At 39.0% G+C, this 27,892-nt stretch overlaps 1 protein-coding gene across 1 annotated transcript; it reads right to left on the reverse strand.

The window, feature by feature from the left end:
* Window positions 1-3,676: 3,676 nt before the first annotated feature.
* On the reverse strand, window positions 3,677-27,550 carry gosr1 (golgi SNAP receptor complex member 1). The gene is made up of 9 exons (XM_085370016.1): window positions 27,505-27,550; window positions 24,603-24,714; window positions 23,791-23,878; window positions 23,558-23,665; window positions 22,562-22,653; window positions 19,186-19,260; window positions 6,433-6,462; window positions 4,476-4,558; window positions 3,677-4,235 (listed from the first exon to the last, which is right to left on the reverse strand). The coding sequence occupies exons 1-9, from the start codon at window positions 27,536-27,538 to the stop codon at window positions 4,111-4,113; spliced, it is 747 nt and encodes a 248-aa protein (XP_085226142.1). The 5' UTR covers window positions 27,539-27,550; the 3' UTR covers window positions 3,677-4,110.
* Between the last annotated feature and the right edge of the window lie 342 nt (window positions 27,551-27,892).

Here is a 27,892-nt window from a genome sequence, read left to right on the forward strand (position 1 = left end):
ACCGATCCGTTTACATGCATCGCCATGGTTACCGGTCCGTTGCCATGGTTACCGGTCCGTTGGCATGCGTTTACATGCCTCGCCATGGTTACCGGTCCGTTGCCATGGTTATCGACGCATTGCCATGGTTACTGCCCGTTGCCGTGGTTACCAACGTGTCGCCATGGTTACCGACACGTTGCCATGGCTACCGGCCCGTCGCCATGGTTACCGGCCCGTTGCCATGGTTACTGCCCGTTGCCGTGGTTACCAACGTGTCGCCATGGTTACCGACACGTTGCCATGGTTACCGACGTGTTGACATGCGTTTACATGCGTTGCCATCGTTACCGGCCCGTTGCGATGTTACCGGCCTGTTGCTATGGTTACCGGCCCAATGGCATGGTTATCGACGCATTGCCATGGTTACCAACGTGTTGACATGCGTTTACATGCGTTGCCATCGTTACCTGCCCGTTGCCATGTTACCGGCCCAATGGCATGGTTTACATGCGTTGCCATGGTTACCGACACGTTGCCATGGTTACCGGCCCAATGGCATGGTTTACATGCGTTGCCATGGTTACCGACGCATTGCCATCGTTACCGGTCCGTTGCCATGGCTACCGGCCCGTCGCCATGGTTACTGGCCCGTTGCCATGGTTACTGCCCGTTGCCGTGGTTACCAACGTGTCGCCATTGTTACCGACACGTTGCCATGGTTACCGACGTGTTGACATGCGTTTACATGTGTTGCCATCGTTACCGGCCCGTTGCGATGTTACCGGCCTGTTGCTATGGTTACCGGCCCAATGGCATGGTTTACATGCGTTGCCATGGTTACCGTCGCATTGCCATGGTTGGCGGCCCGTTGCCATGGTTACCGGCCCGTTGCCATGGTTACCGGTCCGTTGCCATCTTTAAATCTGCTCAATGATTGTTTTAGAAGTAAAGGGACACTTTTATTATTGTATTCTGGCAAGAATTTGACGTTTACAGCTAAAACATATTCCATTTATCTACTAATTATCAATGCATTTTCTTAAAAGGTTAATTTTAGTGGTGGCACTAGAGGTCAGTCAGTCAACAGCCAAATTCAGGCAGCCTGACTATGAAACTAAATTTTTTGAATCACCCAACTTTCTTGCATGTCTGTGACCATCTGTGTTTTTCTCATGACTGGCGTCTAAAGAAAGAAAGAAAGAAAAAAAAAAGGCTTTTCCCACAGAGAAGAAAAAAAATCCACTGTGGTACATTTGTGAATGTAATATTTGTGTATTGTTCAGTCTTCATTGAGACTGACAGAAGAAGGTATTGATTCAACTCTGCACTGGTGCTGTTGTCTGCAGTCCTGTATTGGATTGCACAGCTGTTGTTGCTTTTATTGTATCTAAGCCCTGTACATAGGGCATACACACTTCGACTTCAGGGAACACAAACACCATTTATCATGGTCACCACAGCTACAGACTGTAGAGTAGGAGAGAATTTGTGTGTGTGTGTGTGTGTGTGGCTCTCTTCAACCACACACACTCACACAAATAAAGGCCTGGCTTAGTTTCAAATGCTTAAACTGCTTTTTAAATATTCACTTTGTTCACAAAAAAAAAGACAAGATTTCTGTCTTTACACCTTAGCTCCTTCTAATAAGGAAATTTGCTAGCCAGAAGTTACTGTAGCAAGACTCTTCTGAGAGAATCTAGCACTTAGTTGAGTGGCTAAAACATTCAGGAGTTGCACCTCTGCAGTCCTCCAACAGCACGTACACACTTCTCAGCTATACTTAGACTTCAGCGCAGGATTTCCCCCTTAAAGGATGTAAGATATTAATGGGCAGGTGGCAATCTTTTCTGACTGCTGTAGTATGAAGAAAAGGCTATTCCTGTCATAATGCCCAATCAGGATACAGACCATATTTTATATATATATATATATATATATATATATATAGGTTTTCTTTGTGAGGAAGGCATCAAACAGAGGGGATGAGAACAAGAAACCAAAGGCTCTCTCATCACTCCACTGTTGTGGACATTTTTGTATTGGATTACAGTCAACTGACAGCCTGAAGCAGTGAGAGAAAAGCGCATTGATGTTTCTCACACAGCTGCTTTGCTTTCACATTCCAGCACTGGCACCAACAAACTAAGACTTTAATCGAATGAGTCGAAGCCTGTCTGCCGTCATTCCCTTCTCAGCTGAAGGATTCAGCGCCTCTAGTGCCTCTTTGAGTTCCAAGTGGATTCAAACCAGACGCAGTCAGTCAGGCTCAGGTCTGCCAGGTACACTGTGAAATGTGCAAAACGTTTAACTCCACCAGAGGCTGGTCATCAAGCCCTGCTTTCATTTTTCTGCTATGGAAACCTTGAAGCAGTGCACTATAAAAAGGTTTGTGACTGAATATATTTCACCAGTTTTTTTCTTCTTAAAAGATACTTTATTTTGCATGGCTTTGAAAACAGCCAATCAGGCAAGCATGTGGATCAACTGTCCCAAAAGAGAAAAGCTGCCATTTATTTAATGCTTTCTTATATTCAATGATTTAGGACTGAACTTAGACGATCAAGCAAGTTACAAAAACTTTAACACAAGTTTAAAAGATTACAGTAAGAAGTAACTGAAATGTATATATTAATGTGGATGTGTGCAAGTAATGATTGTTTTCATTCTATGCCATGACTGCCTTATACTAAAAATGCCTTATTTTAACAAGTAATGGCTCCTGATTAACCTGTGAGTTAATTTATTGACAGTGCTGTCCAAAAGTCTTGAGCCACCCCTCATTTCTTTATATTTTGCTTCCACTGAGCCAGTCTTTCTTGACTTTTTTAACGCGTTCTTGCGCAATAGTGCTTTTGTCTTCCTGAAGGTCTTTCAAAGGTTTTATTTGGATATTGGCTTCTTCTTCACTAATTTTCTGTCCGTCTACTGTTCACTGAAGTCTCATCAGAAATGGTCTCAGTGCAAGGTAGAGAAACAGGGAGGAAAGGCAACATTACACAGGTTTTTATTCAAATCGTCATGTTTTGGAGCTGTATTTGCAAAAGTATCATCAGACTGATCCACCATGCAGTTCCATCAGCTTTTTTAGCATGACATTGATCCCAAACACTCTGCCAAAGAACAAAAGGCATCGAATATCCAAAGAAGAGTTTTGAACGTCTATCAAGAAATCTGGAGAACTTTTGCTGAAGACAAAAGAAATTACAAGAAAGCTGGTCCCACGAAATATTGACTTTCAAGCTTATTAGAACTGTACAAACTCCTTTTTTTGCCTTATGAACTGTATGTTAACGCAGGCTTATAAATGTTTCAAAAAACTGCTGCACATATTTCCCATTTTCAAACAAAAACAAAGAAATGTGGGGTGGCTTAACACTTTTGCTCAGAACCTCTGAATGTAAAAATGTAAGATACAACCGATGGCTCTGCCTTTGAACCTCAATATCACTTTCTTGAATCTCTCTCCCACCTGTCATTAACTTTATAAATCCACTTTCCACGGGTAAAACACATAAAATGTAATAGATTATTATTATTATTATTATTATTATTGGAGCCTTGTGGTGGCATTACATTTATGCAGAAATGTTGATGAAGTTTCAAATAATAGAGTTTCAAAAATGTTCTAAATGAGCATCTTCTAGTGTCACACACTTTGTTGTACATACTGATATGAATAATTTATTAATTCACATTGTACAGCCCACAATTAACTATCCATCCCACTCCACCAATTAAAAACAACCATTCAGCTTAAAATCCTTCACCTGTGAAAAAAATAATAATAAATCCATCACACAATCTCAGTCTCTTTACACTTTCAGTGGCACAGAATTGCTCTCAAGGTGATTTATCAATATATATTTTTTATCTAGTCTTATTTGTAGTTTTGGTCTTCGTTCTCTTGTTGGCAGAAAACACCCAACCACCAACCCGCCATCTGTCCCCGCTGCTAAATACAGGTTCAGTAGAAAATGTTGGCCAAAATTTGCTCCTGTCCCAAAACTGGACCAACTTAATGTCCTTCTGCTCGGGAACCTCCAGGGTCCTCCAATCACTCAGCTCAGCCCCCAGAGAGTTTCCATGCTACAAAGAGCAGATGAATCCTGCCTCTTTAAAGACTGAGTTTCAGTGGAAGGCATAGAGCAGGAGGAGAATGGTGCAAACGCCAATCACCGCGCCAAGGATCAGAGAGTCCCTTCTCTTTCGCAGGTTGATTCGCTGAATGAGGTTGTTGATAGCTGGGAAACGGTCTGAAAGAGTGTAAATTAAGGAAAAATACACAAATATGGGATATAGTAACCTCAGTAACACTATTACTGGCTACATTTCTATAAATCCTAATAAGAAAGACCATTTTCTATCAAATATGTGAGCGCTAATTTTTGAATGTCCTATACTGATTTCAGTCTAGAAATCCTTTAAAGATAACTTTAAAGGAGGTCATTTGGTTCCCCGCATACAACACTGCACATGTGCAACATAAAGGATACTGGCCAGAGTATTGACCTTGCTCTGTATGGATTTCAGCATGCCCCTTTGGAAGGTTACGTTCTCCTTGGTCGCCATAGCAATGCTGAAGAAAAAGAAAGATGTAGCAAAACAGATGAGTAGAGAAAAGTGACAATCCTTCATGTCTTTGCTCTTTATTAGTAATGGAAAAGTACCTCTGACTGTAGGCGAGTTAGAAAATGTAATTTTTATCTTTTCTTTTTTTACTTTGGTTGTCTCCACCAAACATCGTGGTGCTGTAAATCCCCTGTGTCATTCAGTACTGTTTCTAAACCTTTTTTTTGTAAACCAAAACTACAGAAAAGGATTTAAAGGGTAAAACCTAAAATTGTGATCATTCCTGCTCATTCAAACACTATTCCTCCCTCCTACATGCAGTATCTTTATGAGATGGTTAGGCACCTATAAGGGCAGTACAGATGTGCTGTGGTATTGTGCTTCTTGTTCTAAAACTTGGGCCTCAGGAATCTTCAGAGCAGCAAAGTGCAGCTGAGCAGTTGGCAGGAAAAGTTTCAGGCTCTATGTTACACAAAATAATCAATACAAGCTTCAGAGCCCACCTTCAAGCACTTTGTTCAACTTTTAGTTGTAAGAACTAATCCCTAATAATCATTTATTTCTCTTACAGTAACCTCTCCACAGCTGTACCAAAAAAGATCCACAAACAGGTTCTATAAACAATAACTAATGGCTAGATGCCAGCAGCAGTGGCTGCGAGTGGTACTGGTTTGCTTATGCAAGGAGAGAAGTTACTTTAAAAAGACATGACATGCTGAGAAGCATCATTTAATCGGTTTAAAGATGATGTGACATCAGCCAATTATAAAAGCTTTTAGACCCGTTTAACGCCCCTTATATACGACACAATGAATAATATACTATTTGAACATATGTCATATTATAGAAAGGAAAATTTTTGATTCGAGCAAAAAATGTTCAATTATTCTAAATTTTCACTACATGTAGGATTATGCTAGTATTCAGACTGGTGACAAACAGAACTAGTCATAGGGGACCAATTCCTCCCATCTCAGAGTAAAAGATCCCCAGAGGATGCCGGTGAAAACAAAGTAAATGAAATCACCAGTTGTTTACTCTTTTGGCTGGTAAACATGATGAGCTGTGTGTGTGTGTGTGTGTGTGTGTGTGTGTGTGTGTGTGTGTGTGTGTGTGTGTGTGTGTGTGTGTGCATGTGTGTTTCGACTGAGCACTGAGAGACTATGACCACTGTGTTCGTCTGAACGTGTTGTGCGTGTGATGTGTGAGTACGGGTGGGTGGGGTCTTAGCATCTCCTGTGGTTTGGAGGTTGCTGAGGGGACAATCTGCAGTCTTGGCCTGGAGCTGTGTTTTGGGGATCATGTTCTCCTCAGTTAGGAAGAATCACTTTGCTGATACCAGCAACCTCGACTAGTCAGTGTTAACCGGCTCATGAGAATCAGAGCTGGAGGACAGAAGTGCACTCTGATCAGTCAGTTTTTGTTTTTTGGTGACCTAAACGAGGAATGTTAAACTGTCCAGCAAACTGTTGAATAAAACCCCAGATCACAAATTATGATAGTGCCTCTTAATGCAATATGTGCAGCAAACAGTGCCTCTTCTCCTTGGACTGAGGTCATTAAGATTAAACTAACTACATCTACAAAACTTTTTAAAAGGATAGCCTGTAAACTACAGTTCATTATATTTAAGAAGATAACGTGTTATCTGTCACACCTGAGAGAACTGTAATTTTTAAACCCATTTTTTAACTATAGCCAGAAACCAGAACAATACTCATCTTAAGAGACTTTAAATTATATTGAAAAGAGCCAGCCACATTATAAAGGGGAAATCAATGCAAAGCAACAATGCTCTGTGAGCACATACTTAGCAACAACAAACAAGAAGAAATCTTTGTAAGAACCAGACACAGATGAATAAGGGAAAGAAGGGCTTACCTTATTGTGTCATCCATCAGTCGATCTGAGCTATAGACAGTGAGAAGGAGAGAAAAACGCAAGGGAAGGGCACTGGTTAGATATTGATACAAGCACTGCAGAATAAACAAGGAATCTGCATGCTTGATTTGGCAGAATTTGTATACTTCCTGACACAAAACCAAAGGCCATGCTACAGTATGGTTTGGTCTGGTCAAGCTGTTGGAAGACTGATATACTTTTTCACAAAAAAAAAAAAAAGAAAGAGTTGTGGTAGATTCTGTTAAATTAAAAAACAGAACAAAACTTGCACAGTTTTGAGTGTCTTTTAAGATCTCCTCCTGTACAATCTGTGAGTCTCTGAGCTTCTGTACTGATTTATCATTAAAATGGGAGCAAACGCCAGCAAATTGTACACTCATGCGCCAACTGCAACGGATCCGTTGATGTTTGCAAGGGCGACAACACCATTATATTTGGCCCATATAGCAGTGACTGAGTTGCACCAAAAAGGCATTAGTCTTTTTTTTTTCTCTTTTTTATTTGTTTTGTTCATTTTCCCCTCATGGATAAATCAACTCAGATGCCCGGAGGTTAACGTTCTGCATCACTGCATAAAAGAGGGGAAAGTGGAAGGCACTGCTACACTCCTAATCCCACACAAACCTCTTATGTTGTAACACTTGTTTTGTGTCTCAGGTTGCTCATAAGCAAAAAAGCTTTCAGCGGTTTATCTTCTAATTGGAATCAATTTGGATAATGTTCCAGAGAACTAAAGTCAACCAAACAAACAAAACTGCAGGGATTGTATTTCATAGTTCAACAGTCATTCATCTTCCATTCAGCAGCTCCACATCCTCCACCTGCATGCTCAATGTGCGGTTTCCGTTAAGCTCTTAACAATGTTGAGATGAAGTAAGAGAAGGCGCTAAAAGATTTATACCTCACTTGCAAGATGCGAGATCTTCCTGATTGCATCACAGTTTTTGTGATTCTGTCATTCTCTCTGTTGATGGGCAAACATGAGAGGAAACCACCAAGAGCTGGAAAATGTGGCAAAAACTGTAGTTCCTCTAGGTTACTAGCAATTAGGGCAACTAAAGACTATTTTGGTAGCTGACTAATCTGCCAATTTTTCTTTGACTAGTGGATAGTCAGTTATCTTATAACTTTTATTTATGCTCCCTGTGGGCAAACCTCCCGTTCTAGGTTCCAGTACCTCACTTGCTCAAGTCTGCCCACCTGTGAATATCACTCTGTTGTCTTGTACCACAGCAAATCAAAATAATGACCTACGAAACATATCAGTTTACTCAGAATAAAAAGGAAAATGCACAGTTTGTGTTTGTGTGTGTGTGCACGCATGCATCTGCATCATAAACTTTTAGAGCGCTTTTATTTGAATAATATTATGGTTTGCTGCGAGGTCAAGTCAGTCTCAGATATCTGTGCTTCAGTTTTGATAAACTATTACTGGGTACCAATTAGCAGTCCATTTCTTCATCTGTGACTTGATAGAACTATTTTCTGCTCCAGCTGACTTTTATTTTGCTTTGCAGTGAGTGTTTACAGGAAAGGTGGTAAAGAAAGCCAAGCCCAGACATAACAAGGGACCTTTTTTCACTAGAGCTCCCTACTATCTGTGGTATTGAAAGGTAATATGTCTTATTTAACTTTTTGTCTTCTAGGCAGCGAGTGGGCAGGACCAATTGGACTATAATGCATATTCACAATGTGGGCTGTGCATCCTTCTGTTCTTGGATCACAGCTGCCCACACTGGCACCAACCTGCTTTTTTTGGCAGTAGTTTGTAAGATCGTAACTGCATTTGTCTGACTGAATGAAATCAGTTACAGGAGGTGAAATGATAACTGGCATCTAACTTCATTATGAGTTAGATGCCAGTTACCATTTCACTTAATAAATGTATTATGGGAGCTGGTGGGTGGACTGAAGAAGACTGCAATTAGGCAATTATGCAGTAGGAATAAGACTTTATAGCATTAGAAAAAGACCAGAAATTATATTCTAGGATCTGAGATTTTAAAACATATAAAAACTTGAAATAAGTATTTGGTTAATAAAATATTAAATTAATTGGTGCGAATAAACACTGTATGTCTGAAAGAGGCCAAAAAAGAAGAAGAACTTCAGAATGCAATATGGACAGAGACTGCTTAAAAGATGGAAGGAGGTGCGACAAAAAAACGAAGCCTTTAACTGTCCTTCACCTGACAGTGTTCTGCTGATAAATAATGAGCTGAAGAGGAAAAAGAGAAAGCTCGGGATCCGCCTTGATTTATGGAGTTTTTATGTGCAGAGATGAGATGTGGCAAAAGATTTATGCTTTATATCCTCCATAATCATTTTGCAGCTATAGTGGTGAGCTTGATTGTGCCATTTATGTATATTAGAATTTCTGTGGTTTCAGCTTTGAGTGGGGTTCTTTCTGTTTCCCTTGGTCAGTTGTTTTCCTGCCGTCATTAAGTCACTCATTAGCTTCCAGCTAATTGCCCTTTCCATTTTGATGAATCAACCCATACTGTCCATATGATCTGCTGCGATTCACAAACAAATGATCACACAGACAGAATGCTTATTGACAATTATGTACACTTTGGTTTCATCTGAACAGTATGTTAAAAAAAAAAATACTACATGCATTGCAAAATCATGGCTACAAGGATTAAAACAGTACTGCCCACAAGTCCTTTAACCCTTGTGTGGTGTTCGTATTTTTGTTACTCAGCCAGTGTTCATGGGTCTGGTGGACCCGCTAGAGTTTTGGCTTTCCAAATTAACACTATCAAACAATTTTATGTTAAATTACTCAACAGATGTTTACTTCATCCCAATTACAAGACATATGAACAGCAAACATGGTTAATTTTTTCCCTTTACCTTTGTTAGATCACATTTATGAATTAATGTGCTTCTCGTTTTTCTTTTATATAAAATGTTATAAATAAATCAGTTATAATCAAGTGGAGTGAGTGGAAAGACACAACACATTTACACGTGAAAAAATAATTAATTGTTTAATTTTTCTTTTGAAAAAAACTGAACACGGGTCTCACAGACCCGAACACCATACAAGGGTTAAAGTTGTCTCAAGCCAATAGTCCTTTAGGCTTTCTGAATGTCTTTCATAGTTTCTGTTTGGCTGCTTTTTCACTCATCTTCAGTCAAATCCTTGTACCTCACCCTTTTCAGAGGAAGGTTTTTTTTTTGTCTTTTAAGCCACTCAACTGAAAAAAGCACCTAACTAACCTAATATGAATCAGTATTGTGTATACACATAACAGTCGACTTAGCAAACCACTTTGTTTCTAGCAGCTTGTTGCAAATACACATCATTTGTTCAGCTCAGTCTATGAAAAATGCCAAAGATAACAAAGTTTGATACACACAACACTGTATTTTGCATCAACACGATGATTCCCAAAGAGCTCTTAGCCAAAAACCTGGCCTATGTCAGCATGGTGTGCCTCCCCAGAGCCTGTACCACAACATAATTGATGCAGCGTGGGATCGTCCTGACAGAGAAAAGAAGAAAAGGCAGCCAATATCCAAAGAAGGGCTTTGAATGACCTCCAAAGTTTACATCAAAGTTTAGTTGAAGGGCCAACAGATAACATAAACTGCATGCTCAGTCATCCTGGTAAGGAAATCCCAGAAAGTTCATTCTGTTCATCTGGATGTAGCGTTTCTGGTAGGAGAATCATTTGTCAATGAAGCTATGGTACACATTTTGCTACTGAGAAGTCCCACTAAAACATTACCAACATTAAGTACTGAGAGGAAAATCAGAACATGCCAGTAAGCAGCTAAACACTTTCAACTCACTGAAATGAGTCTTCTCTCCCAAACTGTAAACAATCTTGATGTTTAAATTGCTTTCACAAGGAAATGGATATGAAATAGATCATAATGGACTGTTTTGTGTGAGCTAGTCAGTGAATATGGTTGATATGGATGATAGATTTAAAATAAGCTGTGGTATTGTCCTCATATCATTACAAAAGTGCGAAAAAACATAAATTAACTGACACAAATTGGTCCACAAACACTTTTGTTGGGTAAATCTATAATTAAATCTCTAAACGTCCTGAACTAGTTCTGTGGTAAGTTGTAATGTGATAGAAAAAATACGAGAAAGCACTTCACCGTGTATCCATGGTGCAAACTTAAAAATCGGCAACAGGCTAGACAGACTAAATGCAGGCATCTTGAAGACAACAGTGACAGAGAGACTTTGAACACCTGTTTAAAATGCTAGGTGGAAAACCTGAAGAGTTCACCATGATCAAGACCTTGCAAAAAAATTATAAAAGAGATATTGGCATGATATACTGGCCACTACAGTTTTAGAAGTACCAGCCCTGGCTATTTGAGTATTTTCATTATTAAAATGGGCAATTAACTGTCCTTGTTAAAAGAAAACAGATTAACTGGACAACTGTGAAGATAACTAACCCACACAGCCTAAGCACTGTAGTTGTAAAATACCTAACTCTCACCAAATTACTATTGTGTACTTTGCTAAATTACCTAAGTAACTTAGCAAAGTACACAATTATTCAGCAACCATGCTGGCCTTAATGATTAGCAAACAGAAACATTCACAAATTGCAGGTTCTTTGCAGCTGTTGGATGTGGCTCATGGATCATGCGATTTGATGCCCTTGTTCGTTATGCTGCACTAACTTTTTAATTTTTTATTTGTTATAAAAATGCACAATTTGAATATGTCTTGTTTGATATGTAGATGATATTTAGATGCTTTTTCACTTGAAGCAAAGCATCACATGCAATTCTCATGAGCCTGGCAAACAGAGCTTACACATTTAGAAACAGGCAGACTATAGAGCCTAAATGGACACAAAATGATGAGTTGTGACAGTATTTACTGAAATAAAGACTCAGAGCATATCTTAAAGCTTAATAACTCAACTTTGTGAGTGAAAAGAAAAGCATCCAGAGAATCATCATTGGATTTCCTTGTGAGTTTGAACTAGAAGTCCTTATGTGACCACTACCATTAAAGCTGTTGCAGCATGAACTTTTAATGGACTTACCCCTCCCTCCCTCCCTATCTCTTGTTTATTTATGAAGGCTAACCTCTATGGCAAAGAGAAATGGAAAAACAGATCTACAAGGATGGAGAAAGAACCAATGATGAGGCGAAATAACAGATCAGCAGCATTTATAGTAGCTTTAATTACTAAATGGCATCAAGTTACACTTGCCAAAGACTATTATAAACTAAAGCTAAAGCAATGAGTATCAGTGACAAAACTGAAAACAGCTTTCAGCTCTAATATGTAGAAACATCTGACTGCTGTAGAACCACATACTGAAAACTGATGAAAGCTATCTTAAAGTTACAGTGTATAAAACCTCACCACTAGATGTCAGTAGATTATAGACTGGATTCAACTTCATTCAAGTTTTTTTTCTTACACCTTCCAATTTAAGTACATAATCCTAGCTATAGTTGCAGCTTTAGTCAACCAAGAGAGATCGAAAACATTAAATTTAGACTGTACCCAGTAATAGTTGTGGCCAATCGGTGTGTTTCTACTACTGTTTGTGTGTTAAAAAAAAACAAACAAACAAGCAAATAAACAAACAAACAAAAAAATAGTCTTTCACTATTTGGTTTGCCATCCTGTCTTTTAGGCTACGTTCACACTGCAGGTCTTAATGCTCAATTCCGATTTTTTGATCAAATCCGATTTTTTTGTCTGCTCGTTCACACTACAAATAAAATGCGACAGCAAACGCTCTCTAGTGTGAACGCTCAAAGCGGCCCGCATGCGCAAAAGAAGATGTCACACACAAAGCGCTCTGTTTAGACCCAGAGCAACAGTATGTTTGACTGATGGCCCTTAATATAAAGACTTCGGTCTTCACGTTTCCCAATTTTTGCTTTAAGTTATTTTGTTATTTACATAATAATGTAAATAACCTAATAATGATCCTTATTGCCGTTTAAGAGAGGAGCGGTGCTTCAAAGGATAGCTGTAGATTTCTGTCAGAATCTGCAGATTATACAGTACAAATAAAATGTTTACGTTGTCTTCCCAACAGTTTCACTGACATCTACACTGGATGGCCAGGAAGCGTTCACGATGTCTTCTCGGGCGCTTCTCTGGCGCTGATAATTGGCTTCAGTCTTGTGTCGGTGACGTAAAAGGCGGATTTAATGCGACTTGACCGTTCAAACAGCAGTCGCTTTCTAAAACATCGGATATGTATCGGATTCAGTACCACATACGAAAGTGACCCAGATCGGATTTGAAAATATCGGATTTGCGCCGTTCACACTGTCATAGCATGATCGGATATGGGTCGCATAGGGTAAAAAAATCGGATTTGATGCGCTTTCGCCTGCAGTGTGAACGTAGCCTAAGTCTGACGTCATTATCCATTTCCGGGTCCAAACTCCGCTTCAGGTCCCACAGTCAAACGGACAACGTGGCATCACTGAGAGTTAAAAATGGTCTAAATTCTTTCATCTTTAATAAAATGATGAGTGTGGCTGCTCTACCAGGTGTAACAATTAAATTTAACATCCAGGCATCCACGAAAACAGAATTTATGAAGTTTAACGGAGTTTGAAGTTAGCAGGGAGTTGGCTCGCTAGTTTCCATCTAAAGATAATATAGCATGTTCTGACTGAGGGATTTCAGAAAAAATTAATACATACCGCTCTGCTATCACTTCTGACATAAACAAAGACAAAAAACTAAACAGCAGTGACTTTTGTAGGGTTACTTAAGTTGAGCAAGCTGGTATATAATGATGTGGTAAGTGGTGGCTAGCTACACAGTTATGGTTAGCATAATATACTGTAAACACGGTAAAGCTGGAGGATGAACGCTAACTTTTTTCCACTTGATTCAAGTTAATGTGAGGGTTTCCAATGGTTAGGGACAAATGCAATTGCATGGCAGGATGCTGTAAACGGGCCAAACTTCAGTCAGGAGAACAACTGAGATAATCCATCCACAATACAAGGTTAGTGATTAATATTAGAGGTGGGAATCACCATACATCCCACGATACGATATTATCACAATACTTAACGCACGATACGATATTATTGCAATTTTTTTAAAATATTTTGCGATATTCAGATTCTGTACATAAAGGTAAGCTTTATCAATATTCATTTTATCTAATATCAAAGTCTCACACTCAGTCTTTCTCTCATTTCAGTCAGTTTTATTGTTGACAAACTGAACGGTTTGTATTACAGTCTAGTCCAACTTAACTGAATGCAACCATCTGGTACAATTATAGCTATTCTGAACTATGCAATTTATGAAAACTATGCAGCCCATTCAGCAACTGAAGAATTTGAAAGTAAATTAAAACAAAATATAATTTTACATTAAATAAAAAAGTTTTAAACTTAATTAAAATAAAACATGTCTTAAATTTAGTTTATCGCTGCCAAAAAAAAAAAAAAAAGTTAAACACATTTGGACAGTGAAGGAATGTCAGGATTCTTGCTCAGAAAAAGGAGCTGATCAACATGCTCTGAAGTCAGAGCATGTTCCAGTCCACAAAAACTTTTTTTGTAACAAAATATCGATTTCTGCTGTCCCTGTATCGATACATTATTAGCAAACAAAATATCACGATACTACACAGTATCGATTTTTTCCCCCACCCCTAATTAATATGTTGTTGTATTTGCTGGTCTGTAGTTATACTGTAAGGTTTTAAAAACCAATCTTTAAAATGTGCTGCCGAGAGAGGCCAACAGTGATCACTTAATAAACGCAGAGTAGTTTGGACCTGGAAGCAGGGTTTATACGTCATCACTTAACAACTGGATTTGGTTAAGAAAATCTAACCAGTCCACTGTTTATATGCCAGATGACAAGCTTATGTAACCATTTACAGGAGGCTGTAAATCTTTGTGAAAAGAATCCGATACAAGTCATGGAGTTAGAGAAGCTCACTTCTTCCTGAGGACAGCAATACTGAGGTGAGATGTTGAGGATACAATGAACTTTTCTGTCGGTTAGCACCGCTGTTAGCTATTGTTATCCACTGTTACCGAGCATTAATGAAACTTTTTTTTTTTTAACTGGACTCAAATTATATTCTCACATGAGAACAAATACGAGAGTTAATTCGCAGAGTGTCAAACTGTCAGTGAGAAAATGTGATTTTTAAGACACTGAAGCCTAACGTTAGCTGGCATAATAGCTTACAACCAGCTACTGTTGTTAAAGCCGGCTCATTCGTAGCTGCTGAAAATGAGTAATTGCAACAATATCTAGAACACATAAACATGTTTATACACATTTTCATGTGTTAGAGGCTTGACTTCAGCTCAGGTGATGAATCTTGAGGTGAGGAGGAAGAGGATGATTTTTTTTTGTAGATGCTTGCCACATTGTCTCCTTTCTTTATATTTTCACTCCTATGGTAAAGCGGACCCCTTCTCAGATGATAAAACATAGGTATGAATCTTCATATCTGAAGGTGCAGTCATGAAATAAATAAAAGTTGCTCACTGATATTTGTTTCAGTGGGTTCTCTTAAGAATCAATAGAGATTTGCAAGCATTTCACTCACTGCAGTAGCTTGTAGATTAACTGCAAGAGAGCTGTTTTATAGGCTGCAAATTGATTAGTCTTAGCTGACCAGTTTGGCAGCCTCAAGCCATCATTTGCCAATTTATAAATGGTTCAAACACAGTCATTACACAAGGCCTCCTACTTACATTTTCCACGCTAAATTATTGGGGCAGCATGATGAAGCAAAAAAAGTTCAATAAATTAAAACAGATCATGCAGCTTTACATAAAAGAAACCTCATTATTCATGCTACTTTTCCATAAAAGTCACCTTTGACAAGAGATCATCACAGACTGCGCCAGGAAAGTAAGATTTTCACTCAAATCTCTCATATTTATCGGGTATCTGTGGATAACAGTGATACTCACCAACACATTACATCCCTTTTCTCTCTTTTCCCTTTCCTGTTTTATGGCTTTAATAGGATCAATCAAGTGTAACTCAATCCTCATCTCCAGTATCCACTTTCCCTCCCATCTATGCCAATGGTAAGGGGAAGCCCTATAGATAGTATGGGCTGTGGTTTAATAACAAAATTTAATTAACAATATCCTGATCAAATGCAAATGACAAGCAAAACAGCCTGACTGCTGAGAAAGCATCTCAAATGGTAATGTTTAGCTGTGTGTGTGTTTTTAAATAATCTTCATTTTAAAATAATTTATATTACATATTCAGTTAAGATGTTTGGAGCCAAAATATTCTTCGACCCACTCAAGCACTTGAAGCATTAACTTGTCTCCCTCATGTGCTAAAATGAGCACACCTAAATATTCATTTATCAGCCACGAAATAGAAGCCATCTCCAGCTATTATGTCACAGGAGTACTGTCTGGTACTGGGATGCTGTTAAAGCATCCATTGTGTTATATGGGTTGTATGATACATCCACTGAGCAGTTTCTGTGGTGTGGTAAGATACACTGTTCTCTGTGGGACGCCAACCCCATCAGGGGGTTGCTCGGTGTCCAATAACATGGGCAGTAATGCGTTAGAGTAGCATCCATATGAATGCTAGGACCAAATGTTTCCCACCTGAACAATTCATGGTAATGAAATGTCATGTTATACAGTTCAGCAGTCAGCAGTACCTATGTGATTCTTGAAAACCACTGAACTTACACAGGCTGAATTGTACTCCAATTAACCATCAAATATTGAGTGTTTTGTGAACGCTAGAATACCTCTGCTCATTTTTTATTCTGTTTAACTCAGCAATACCTTTGATTATATCCTTGAGCTCTAACAAATGTGTTGAATCCATTTCCTTCCTCTCAATTATTTACATCCATTTCTTTTGGCCTGCAGTCCTCTTCTTCTTCATCTTTATTTGCACATTGCTATATATCTTGGCATGTTGCTGCCACCTATAGGTCAGTATAGAAGAGTCACAGCATTTGTAGCACCGCATTCCATTTCCTTCTGGACAACACAAAAGAAATGGGGGACGACAAAGAGAAAAATAGACACAGCACACCAACCACTCATGGCAGATGGTCGTCTTCTCTGAGCCTGGTTCTGCTGGAGGTTTCTTCCTGTTAAAAGGGAGTTTGTCCTTCTCACTGTCGCCAAACCGCTTGATCATAGGGGTCATATGATTGTTGGGGTTTTCTTTGTTGTATTATTGTAGGGTATAGCTTACAACATAAAGCGCCTTGAGGTGACTGTTGTTGTAATTTGGCACTGTATTAAATAAAACTGACTACAGACCTACAGAATACAGAGATGAAGGAGCCATGGACACTTTCACTGCAGTATTAAATTTACTGATACTGTTTATCAGTACCATTAAATAGGTGCTATAAAGACATACCGTCAAAAAACAAACAAACAAACAAATAAACAAAAAACACAGAGACATATGGTACACCCTAGGCCACTTCCACTCCCAGCAGAGCTTCGACAACATTCCATTGGTAGACTAGGGACATTGAGTCATTGCTGAACCTGCTACACAGAGCTGTGGCTGCAAGGTAGTTGGTGTCTGGCATGGGTGTAACCCCTGAACCAAATGGTCGACACTGAAGGTGAAGAGCGTAATCGAACTAAAGAGGGAGTCCTAACCTAGCTTGGTTAGCCTGTGGGACTTTGGAGGCAGCCGATAGTTACCAACAGGCCAAGCAGAACACATCTCGGGCAGTGCCTGAAGCAAAAACTGGGCTGTGGGAGGAGTTTGGAGAGGCCATGGAAAAATACTTTTTGACTGCCTCGAATGGTTTCTGGAAAACAATCAGTTGACTCAGGAGGGGAAAGTGGTGGTCTACCTGCACTGTGTATAGTGTGGGTGGAGCACTGCTGACTTTAACTAAGAATTTTGTTGGACGGTAAAAGATCTTTGACAATCCAAAGGTCTGATTGGCAAACTGGGGTGGTTGTTCCCATCTTTAAAAAGGGGGACCAGAGGTTGTGCTCCAACTATAGGGTGATCACACTCCTCAGCCTCCCAAAAGCTATGTCAGGGTGCTGGAAAGTAGAGTATCTGAGGTTCGACTAACAGCTGGTTAGTCGAACCTCGGGATACAGGAGGAACAATGTGGTTTTTGTCCCAAATAACTGCCCTGGTCACGGAACACTGGACCAGCTCTTTATACTCTTGAGAATGATTGAGGGTTCATGGGAGGTAGCCCAAGCAATCTACATGTGTTTTGCGGACTTGCAGAAGCCATACCCTCTGAGTATTCTGTGTGAAATGCTTCGGGAGTATGCGTGGTCGGACCCGTTGCCAAGACCCATTCGATCCCACAGAAACTGTTGCTTTGTCCGCATAGCCAGCAATAAGTCAGACTCGTTCCCAGTGGGTTTTGGACTTTGCTAGTGCTGCCCTTTGTCACAGATTCTGTTCATTTTTTCTGGAGCAGTTTGCAGCCGAGTATGAAGCGACGGAATGAGAATCAGCACCTCCAAGTTTTACGCCATGGTCGTCAGCTAGAAAAAGATGGAGTGCCCACTCCGGGTCAGGGATGCGTTATTGTCCCACGGAAGAGTTTAAATATTTCAAGGTCTTGTTTAGGAGTGATGGGCAAGGGGAGTGGGAGATTGACTCAAAGCGAAAAAGCAAAGGTCTCGATTTACTGGTCGTCCAACGTCCCTACGCTCAACTATTGTAAAGAGCCTTGGGTAGTGACCAAAAGAATAAGGTTCTGGATCATATTCATATCCAGGACACGTTGGACAGATAATAGCTCTCGGCTGCCCTGGGAATCTCTTGGTGTTTCCTCAAACAAGCTGGAGGAGGTGGCTAGATTAACATTTAAGATACCTGTTAAATACAATTTAATGTTGTTGAAACAGGAGCGTTACTGACCTTCGTGCTAGTTGCTTCGTGTTAGTTACTAATTTAAATGCAAATTTATATTTAACTGAACATATAGTAAAAAACGTGTAACTGCTTTATTTCAAAGACATAAAAAAATCCATAAAATGCTATGCGATTAAAGTTATTTAACTAGACCACACTGTATTTTAAAGGGTCATTACATAAACATCAATTTCAGTATATAAATATTAGCCATGCATTGTGGGAGCAGGTAAAGCCTGTTAGAAAATGAATGGAGAGGTCTTTGAGAGGGAATAATTGCAGCATTATTCCTTTGAGAACTTGATATGGGAAACAAATGCAAATACTAATCAGTCACACTGCTATGTATTGGCCATGTAAATAGCTCTGTGGTAAATTTGTGTTTCGTTTCTTTGTGTGTGTGTGTGTGTGTGTGTGTGTGTGTGTGTGTGTGTGTGTGTGTGCCCTGCTGCTATCCAATTTTACTTTCCATGCAGTGTGCATCTAACACCTCTGGCACAAACACAGGGAAACGCATAAAAAAAGAACCACATGCTGTTCTGCAGGGGTTGAGAGTCAGCCAAAAGATTGTGGGATACTAAGGTTGCTAGAGATCAGGATTTGATCTTCTCTGTCATGCATGCTCATATAAGACCTTAAGTTATGAATTAACAGAAGAACTTCACATCTGCTATGAAGTAAACGCATGAAGAGAACAAATGAATGTGTCAGAAAAAGACATTTTTATTTGTTTTTCCCAAATCGTGGGCCTGCGCCATCAAGGTTATTCCAGCTTGCTTTCCTAAAAAAAATATCGGACTATTTCACATTTAGGATGGCAACCTTATTCTACTTTTAACTGCTATGGTTAAATAATACAAATGCTTTGGGAACTTACTTTCTCAGATGCTCATGCTCCTTTAGGAACAGCTCTGTTCTTCTGTTGTTGACCCCAGAACCGCTCTTGTATGTCCTAAAAAGGCAGGCAGATACACTCGTGAATAATACTTTTTTTTTTTTTTTAAATGAATGGTAATTTTCAACATTTAGGCAATGTCAGATTTACTTGTGTGTCAAAATCAAGTTTTCAAAGTGTAGATAAGAAATAAATCTAAAATGACAGCCCAAGTTAACAGGCGACAGCCTTGATCCCAATTCTTGTCTCTGTAACTTTGCATACATCAGAATCAGAAGTCAATCAAAAAGGAGCAATCTGTAAGGCTGCCAATGTAATTTTCACAAGCAGATTGCCACAGGGTACCAAAGGCTGGCTAACTTTCAAAGTGAGGTGACAATCTGCGTTTTATCCTGCAGATCTCACTCTTCTTTGCAAGGACCACTAAAACACACAGCATATACAAGGAATATAAAAATGTAAAGGCCTTGTTCCTTAAACTGCACATTAGCAATGTGATAACAGCGTTAAAGGTGTTAATCGCTTTACTGGTATGGTAGCGCTTTACTAATTCACACAAACTGCTAATATTTGTAGCATATATGGCTATTGCATACAGTGATTATGTAATGATTAATTAATCAGAAAAGCCAGACAGAGAAGGTAAGCATTTTAAACTTTTTTTTTTTAACGACTTGATTGTCTTTCATGGCTCTTTTTGTGTTTCTAACCCATTCTTTTTTTTAACACTGCATCAAATATCTAATTTCCTTTTTGTATTTTCACACCAAGGATGCCACCCTTTGCAATAATAATAATTCTTCAGACTAAATATTGCGTTTCCATAAAACTATAAGCCATGATTGGCCAACTGCCCAAGTAGGTCTGAGTCTGAGAAACTGCAGGGACATTTAAAAATAATGATTCCTTAAATGTGTCATTTTTGTCAGATCTTTTGAATTAAAGCTGCTGCAGTGAACAAAGCAAAATTCAAAGAACTGTTTTCCTAGAGAAAAAAAAAAGGAGAAAAAGAGATTTTTTTTTATGGTTAATGAAGAAACAGAAAAAGAACCGTGCTCTCCTCTACTGAGCAGTCAGAAGTGATGAATGGGCGTTGCACCACTCACAAAGTAAACACAGCAAACCCATTCTTTTCTGTTTGATGAATCTCTAGCTATCAGCAGCCCTGAACTGCTGACTCCCATGCCTTCTTCGTTTCTGGTCATTTAACACTGCCCCACCCTCTCGTCGAGCAGGGGAGGAGGAAGGCTATGAGCACATATAGTACACCCCAGAGTGACTGCCTTGAGCCCAATCTGACCACCCTAGCAACTGGGCTGATGCTTCTGTGGGACCAGAATTCTTTGTACTGACAGACCGATTCATCACTCCGGCGAGGCTTTTTAAAAGGGCACCAATGTAAATCATAGAAAACTGTCATTTTTGTTGCTGACATTTAAAAATCAAAGCAGGAGAAGAAGGGTTGTTACATCTCAGCTCAGCTCTGCAGCATGCTATTACTATGAATGTGGTGTGTGTGTGCTTCAGTAGTCTGTAAGCACAATGCAAGTTATTGATATGGTGTTTGATATATGCCTCACTGTTTCATTTGAGTGCTTGTATCAATTAGATAGTTTGGACTCCTTCTTGTTACCACATGGAAAACATATTCTGAAACGTGTGCTGGTCCATTTACTTCACAGCCAAGAGCTCTACTGCCCTCTGCCTGACAAAAGAGAAAATGCTTAGCTGCACCAGATATTCCATCACTGTATTAATGTCATGATATTTTACACATTTCTGTACTGACCCCAAAATTGTATTTTATAAAAGCATCTTGTAACTACGTTAGTGTTCAGATAGGCCAAGGCTTAAACTGTGCTGCCAAGAAGACAATGTAAAAACACAAAGTCCAGAATTCTGTGATCAGGAAATTGTTTTTGCTGTTTTCGACAACAGAATTTTGTCATATATTTTCAAGTCACATCTTATTGCTTTCTGTCTATTATTTGCCAGTATTGATACTTAGGATCATTCAGATAAGGGGTGGTCTCTTTAATTAAAAGTCATTTTCCGGTTGCTAGGCAATAAGTTGCCACATCATGCTAGAAAACTGTATGAAAATGCATCTTTTGCACTTAAAAGATCAGACAAAGGTGCTTTTAAAGTGGTGAAAAAGCAGAAAAAACATTAAAGTGGAAAAAAAAACAAAATAAAAACAATTGGCCAAAAAAAAAAAAAAAAGCTCCACCGATGTCCTATGTAATGAAGTGGCTCCTAAAATAAAGAGATACATTTGCGTCCTTAAAAAAAATATTACTTTCAGTGATTTCAAATGTAATGAAAATCCTGATTAATACTTTATTAAGTAAAGATTCACACTATATTTGATAACCTCTCCCGTCCTCTGTTAAAACAGAGAGAATAAAATCATGCATTTGACTGCTCCTTTACTGCTGCTGGTGGTTAAGGCATCATTTTCTAGCAGTGTCTGATTCACCACAATATCTGTCATTTCATCGGTATTTTACCTTCTTCTTGTGCTGAACTCAAGACACACTCGAGGGTCCAATGACTTGATACAACATCTCGTGACACAAATTGGTATTACACAAAAGTCTGCTTAGTATCCTGTACCCTATCCTTAGTTTCATAATTTAAATGAAAAACTGCACCCAATGCTGTTTAATCTGTTGTTTTTTCACACTCAGGTCATTCTGGAAAAATGTAAACTATTTTAATTTATAGTAAGCTCCTTAAGAGCTTTATAAATTACTTAATGAATACTACATTTGTATATTTATACATAGTTAAGTGAGTGTATTCCTATTGAACATGTATGCCTGCCTGCAAGACGCCTCTGCATGAGAACTCTTCTCTTTGTACTCTAGATGGACAGGGAAGGATCAATAAGAATCCTGCAGTGCTCACTGTTTGCCATCATCAGTGCCTTCACAGATCAATAAGCCACTGCAAAAAGAAGACTCATGGTCTAGGGAGACCTTCGTTTCAATAAATTCCCTCAAACTGTGCAAATCTGAAGAGAGGATGCACTTCCTCAATGCAAGGCCAAAGTGAGCACGAATCTTCTATTTGTTCAAGAACATGCCAAATGGAAGTGAAGTTTCAATTACCGTATTCCTCTCAGGAATAAGGTCTACGACATAAGAGCAGTGCTTGACCGTTTTTATTGCTCAGCACCCTTTCAGATCAAAACACAAGAAAGCATGCGTGTGTAGGATCTTATCATTTACTATAATATAATAAACAACAACAACAACGACATTAATAAAAATAATAATTAATTAATTAATTAAAACATTCCCACACTGCTATAAAAGCTAAATGAAATTAGAAGGTGCTGTGGCTGAGTACTCACTCAATGTCTTTCCTGACAGACCCTAGAAGGTCTTCCCTTTCCCGGATGGCCAAAAAGTTGCCTTTGGTTTTGTGGAATTCATGTGTGTAGTCCTTCGAGGAAAATAAAGGTTTTTTTGTTTTGTTTTTAAAAAAAGGAATACAGGAAAGACAGACAAACAAACAAGTGGTAAACAGGACAAAACTGAACCACTAAGGCTAGGTTCACACTGCAGGTCTTATTACTCAATTCCAATTTTTTTGATCAAATCCGATTTTTTTGTCTACTTCTTCATACTACAAATAAAATGTGACAGCAAACGCGCTTTAGTGTGAACCCTCAAAGCGGCCTGCATGCACAAAAGAAGACGTCACACACAACGCGCTCTGTTTAGACCCAGACCAAACAGTATTGTTTGACTGATGGCCGTTAATATAAAGACTTGTTTCAGACTTCACGTTTCTCAATTTTGCTTTAAGTTATAAAGTTATTTTGTTATTTACATATGGCCTAATAATTATCCTTATTGCTGTTTTAGAGGAGAGGTGCTTCAAAGGATAGTTGCAGATTTCTGTCAGAATCTGCAGATTATACAGTACAAATAAAATGTTCACGTTTCTCCAACGTTGTCTTCCCAACAGTTTCACTAACATCTGCAATGGACGGCCAGGAAGCGTTCGCGATGTCTTATCGGGCGCTTCTCCGGCACTGATAATTGGTGTCTGTCTTGTGTCAGTGACGTATCGGATTTGTGCCGTTCACACTGTCACACCATGATTGGATATGGGTCGCACAGGGTCGAAAAAGTCAGATTTGATGTGCTTTCGCCTGCAGCGTGAACGTAGCCTAAGACTCAGTATGTGCTTTAGAAAGTAGTTCTTGGGCTCTTCATTGAGTTCAGTAACTATAACTGAGAAGAAGTCGCTATGAAAGAAAATGATTTCAATTAAATAAAAATGTTAAAAAAAACTATAGAAAACAGATGAGCGACAGGAAAAAAGGAACAAGACAGGAAACCTGTAGGATGTCCCTGTGCCTCTGGAGCGTGTGCATGAGAGCAGCGTTGAGAGCAGCTGCGCCCGGAGAGTTGGTGTACTCCGCCATCTTGTCATTCACTGCAGTCAGCTGAGAGAGAGAAGGAAACAGAGTGGACGGATGGATAGACACGAAGGACGAGGCATATTTCCATTTCTGTTCTTATTATATTCTTTTTGCCGTCCTTTTCCACTGACCTGAGACAATTTACTTACTTTGGCTAGCAACTGTTCAATCTCCACTGACATGGTGTCAAACATCCTGTCCTGGGTAGAGTTGTTTAGCAGAGGTGTGGTGTCTGACCTGAAAGGAAAAATAAGATGGAAGAATATTAAGAATTTTTATTTAAAGCAGCTTATTTGTAATTGGTTTTTAACTCACATAAAAAAAAATCTTGTACTGTTTTCTTGTGTTTAATGGATAAGAAATGTGCTTTATTTCATAGCAGAAATTACACATTCATCAAATAAAGAATTTAAAGCTGTTAGTAAAAAATAAATAACTGTAATCAAACAGAAGTAAGTAATCAAGTTTTTTTTTCTTGATTGGTAATGTTTCAAAAGCCTACTTGGTCTCAAAATCCTTAAGGTCTGCAATAAAGAAACATGTAGTTTTTGTGTTAGAATATTCCATTCAAGCTACTTTAGGGGTGGCTGTAGATTAGCTGATTAACAAATATGCATTTTAACAATTACAATTCAGGCTAGATATGAAAACTCTGAATGATGAATATAATTAAAAATAATAACATTTTGACTAGTAACCCATTTTCAACTCCAATAAAATAAAATAAAAAACATTAAGTTTAAGCTTTGGAACCAATCTTTGCTTTCATTATATCTTTATATCTTTTTACTATATCGTTGTTTTTAAGAATAATATTAAATATGTGATTAAATATGACAACAATAAAATACAATAAATACATCTTTACATTTGGTAAAGATTTATTGCTAAAAGAATATTAATTGTTTCAGCTTTTTAGTAGTTATTAACTCTGCGGTTGAGTGAGAAGCCTAAATCTTACGTGTCTCCTCGACGTCCATCTCTGGAGCTGCTGTAGCTGGTGCATAATTTACTGAAAGAGACCAACTTCAGGTCAAGTTCGTTCTCCAACTGTCTGGCCTGCTTTCGCAGATCTGTAACAGAAGCAATCAACCCAATAAAATACTTAAAAATAACTAAAACACCATCAATTAAGTATTGCCCCAGAGTAGATGATTGATTGATAGAGAGAAATAGATAGATGGTCCATTCAACTTTTTTGTAATGCTATTTTCTTAATTAGCAACTCAACATGAAGACAACTTGACTCTACTGCTCAGCTGTGATGTCTATTTTGTCTGTTGCTGACTGTGCAGAGAGTGTATAGTAGAGTATGAGAGCTATGTAGAACAAAATTTCACCATGACAAGATTTTCAAAACTGAAAATCTTTTTGTGCATCTTCTATTAAAAATATTTTATATCAGATATCCAAAAAATGTAACACTGAAACCTATACAGAGGAATAATTTATGTTAAACACTAGGGCTGGGCCCTATCATACCGTTCACGGTAATACCGGTATAATGTTGGGCAATGATAAGAAAATGAAATATCGCGATAGAATATGGGTAAAGCGTGCATGCGCAGTGCCTTTGTTTTCATACGCACCTGGCAGAAAAAGCATGGCGGCGACAGAGAATGAGAAGGGCGAAAGCAGATCGTTGAATGAAACAGATGAACCAGAATTGGTTTGTAAAAATGGTTCAGTGGTGTGGAACTGGTTTAGCTTTCGTCCGTCAGATACACACCAAAGCACTATTTTTGGTAGAGCATGCTAGCGGGCTGTCGTTATTACCGTGTTTTTTGGAAAATAAGTCGCTCTTAAAATCAATCCTTTGATTTTCTGAAAAATTGAAGTGCGCCGTATGTATGAATTCTGGTTGTGCTTACCGTCAGTTATATCGTTATTGCAAATTTCAAAATATATATCGTGATAAATATTTTTGGCCATATTGCCCTGCACTATTAAACACTTTCTAGCCAATTTGTTTAATACACACATCCAAATACTCATTAAAGCAAATATCATAATAAGAAGAATCAGAATCGTGTTTATTGGCCAAGTATATGTGCAAACACGGTTCCGGTAGATGGTGACACTCTCAGACAATCAATTAGATAAGATAAGATAAGATAAGATAAGATAAGATAAGATAAGATAAGACTTCATTGATCCCACAACGGGGAAATTTTTGCTTCAATTCAATGCATTTAGGCATAGTCAAGTCAAGACATAGTCAAGACAACCTGTTGAAGTTCAAATTGTCAAGGAAGGTTATTTGTGTGACTTGAATGTGGCATGGTTGTTGATGGCAGATAGGGTGGTCTGAGTATTTCACAAACTCAGACTCAGGATTTTTCCACATGACCATTTCTAGGGGTTACAAAAAAATGGTCCAAAAACATAAAATATCAACATAAAATATCAAGTGAGCAACAATTCCCTGGCAGACAATGCCTTGTTGAAGACAGAGGAGAATGGGCAGACTGCTTCAAGTTGACAGGAAGGCAACAAGAACTACTTAAATAGAAAACAAAAACAATTGTAAGAACCAAAGTATGGAGAAGAACATCACTGAATGCACTATACATCAAACCTTAAAGCAGATAACCTACCTACAGCACACTGGGTGTCATTTCTGACAGCTAAGGACAAAACAGGGTAGTAAGATTACAGTTCACAGGTTCACCAAAGATGGACAGTAGAGGATTGGAAAAACGTTGCCTGGTACATGTGTCTTAATTTCTGCTGCAACATTAAAATAGCAGGATCCTAAAAAAAACAGGAAAACATGGCTCCATTTGGCCTTGAATCAATAGCTCAAGCTCATAGTGGTGTTATAATGGTCTGCTGGCTATTACCAGGTCCCTTATCTCCAAATGAGCATCAATTACTAAGTGTTTTATCCTATTGTAAAGTGTCCTTGGGTGACTTGAAAGGCGCTCATAAATAAAATTTATTATTATTATTATTATTAATTAAATGCAGCAGCCTACCAGAGTCTTGTTGCTGATCATATCCATCCCTTTATAACCACAGTTTTGATGGCTGTTTCCAGCAGGATAATACACCATTCCACAAACCTCAAATCACCTTAAACTGGTTTCCTGAACATGATAATGACTTTACTGTGCTCAAATGGCTACCACTGGCTTCAGATCTCAATAGAGCATTTTTGGGATGTAGTGGTACAGGAGATTCACAAATTGGCGCCAAGTGTGTGATGTTTTCATGCGAATATAGACCAAAGTCTCTGACCAAAGTCGGGTCCAACATGGTACTACGAAGGTGAAATGTCCCATGAGCAATTTAGTTGTTTTAGTTGTGACTTGTTCAGGGAGTACCCCGCCTCTAATCCAGTGACAACTGATACAGTTGTATCAGTTGTCACCGGATTGGGGGGGGGGCAATTTTAAAAAATATGCCATTTTGTTTTCTGCATTAAACATCAACAAAAAAAACCTCCTGTGCTACCGAAAGCTAAAGCAACAAGACCGTTATAGCAACAAAGCTCATTGTTTTAACACTACATTAACCAAGGGGGGGAAAATATGAAAACGCTATCTGCTCACTGCCGACAATTAACGAAGCAGCTGACACACTCGATGTGCCAGGCTGATAAGCTGTTTAGATCAACGACACGGCTTAAACCGCCGAAGGAACAGAGTTAAATGAACTTACACGGCGTCTAGTTCGCTAGCTTGTTGGGAGCTAACTTGGTATTGTAGTGGCATGTATGTTTTTAAACCATGTTTCTTACAGCCAGAGGTGGAGTGACAGGGGCAAATTGATTGCTGATATTATGAAAACGGTAAAAAAAAAAAAAAAAAAAGTGCTGTTATAATACTACTTGCTGTAAACAGGCTCGAGTGTTGCCTTACCTTCCCAGTACGTGCTGCTTCCTATTCCTGCCATCTTTGTTGTTCTGCGACGTCACCAAAATCCGGGTACTGTCACGTGTCAGCAGAAAACGTACAGGACGTACCGCACGATCGCGTCAGCCAATCAGCTACAACACAGCGTCACCTAGAGACCAGTAGCAGCCTGGGCAGAGTAAGGCTGTGTCCCAATTCAGGGTCTGCACGCTTGAAGTACGCATTTCAAGTGCGGTTACGTCACCGCCACGCGACGACGGCTGTCCCAATTCGAAGTGTACTTCAAATGCATACTCCAAATGCGCCGTCGATTTCCCCAAATATCAAGCGTGGTCCGGTGCACGCTTCGTGGTCCCATATATCCAACAATTCATAGCGCGGCGGTGGGTGTGGA

This window comes from Diplotaxodon limnothrissa, linkage group LG14, assembly GCF_057381915.1.
Source record: "Diplotaxodon limnothrissa isolate DT_005_m linkage group LG14, D_limnothrissa_male_GT1.1, whole genome shotgun sequence".
NCBI lineage: Eukaryota > Metazoa > Chordata > Actinopteri > Cichliformes > Cichlidae > Diplotaxodon > Diplotaxodon limnothrissa.

What these genes read in the sequence shown, in the direction of transcription:
- gosr1 (XM_085370016.1), bottom strand. Translation starts at nt 27,538, where the DNA reads ATGGCAGGAATAGGAAGCAGCACGTACTGGGAAG. An exon ending in TTGAACAGTTGCTAGCCAAA is followed by an intron (nt 23,666 to 23,790) that starts GTAAGTAAATTG and finishes TCTCTCTCTCAG; the next exon opens with CTGACTGCAGTGAATGACAA. An exon ending in GAGCATGAGCATCTGAGAAA is followed by an intron (nt 6,463 to 19,185) that starts GTAAGTTCCCAA and finishes CACTGTCTATAG; the next exon opens with CTCAGATCGACTGATGGATG.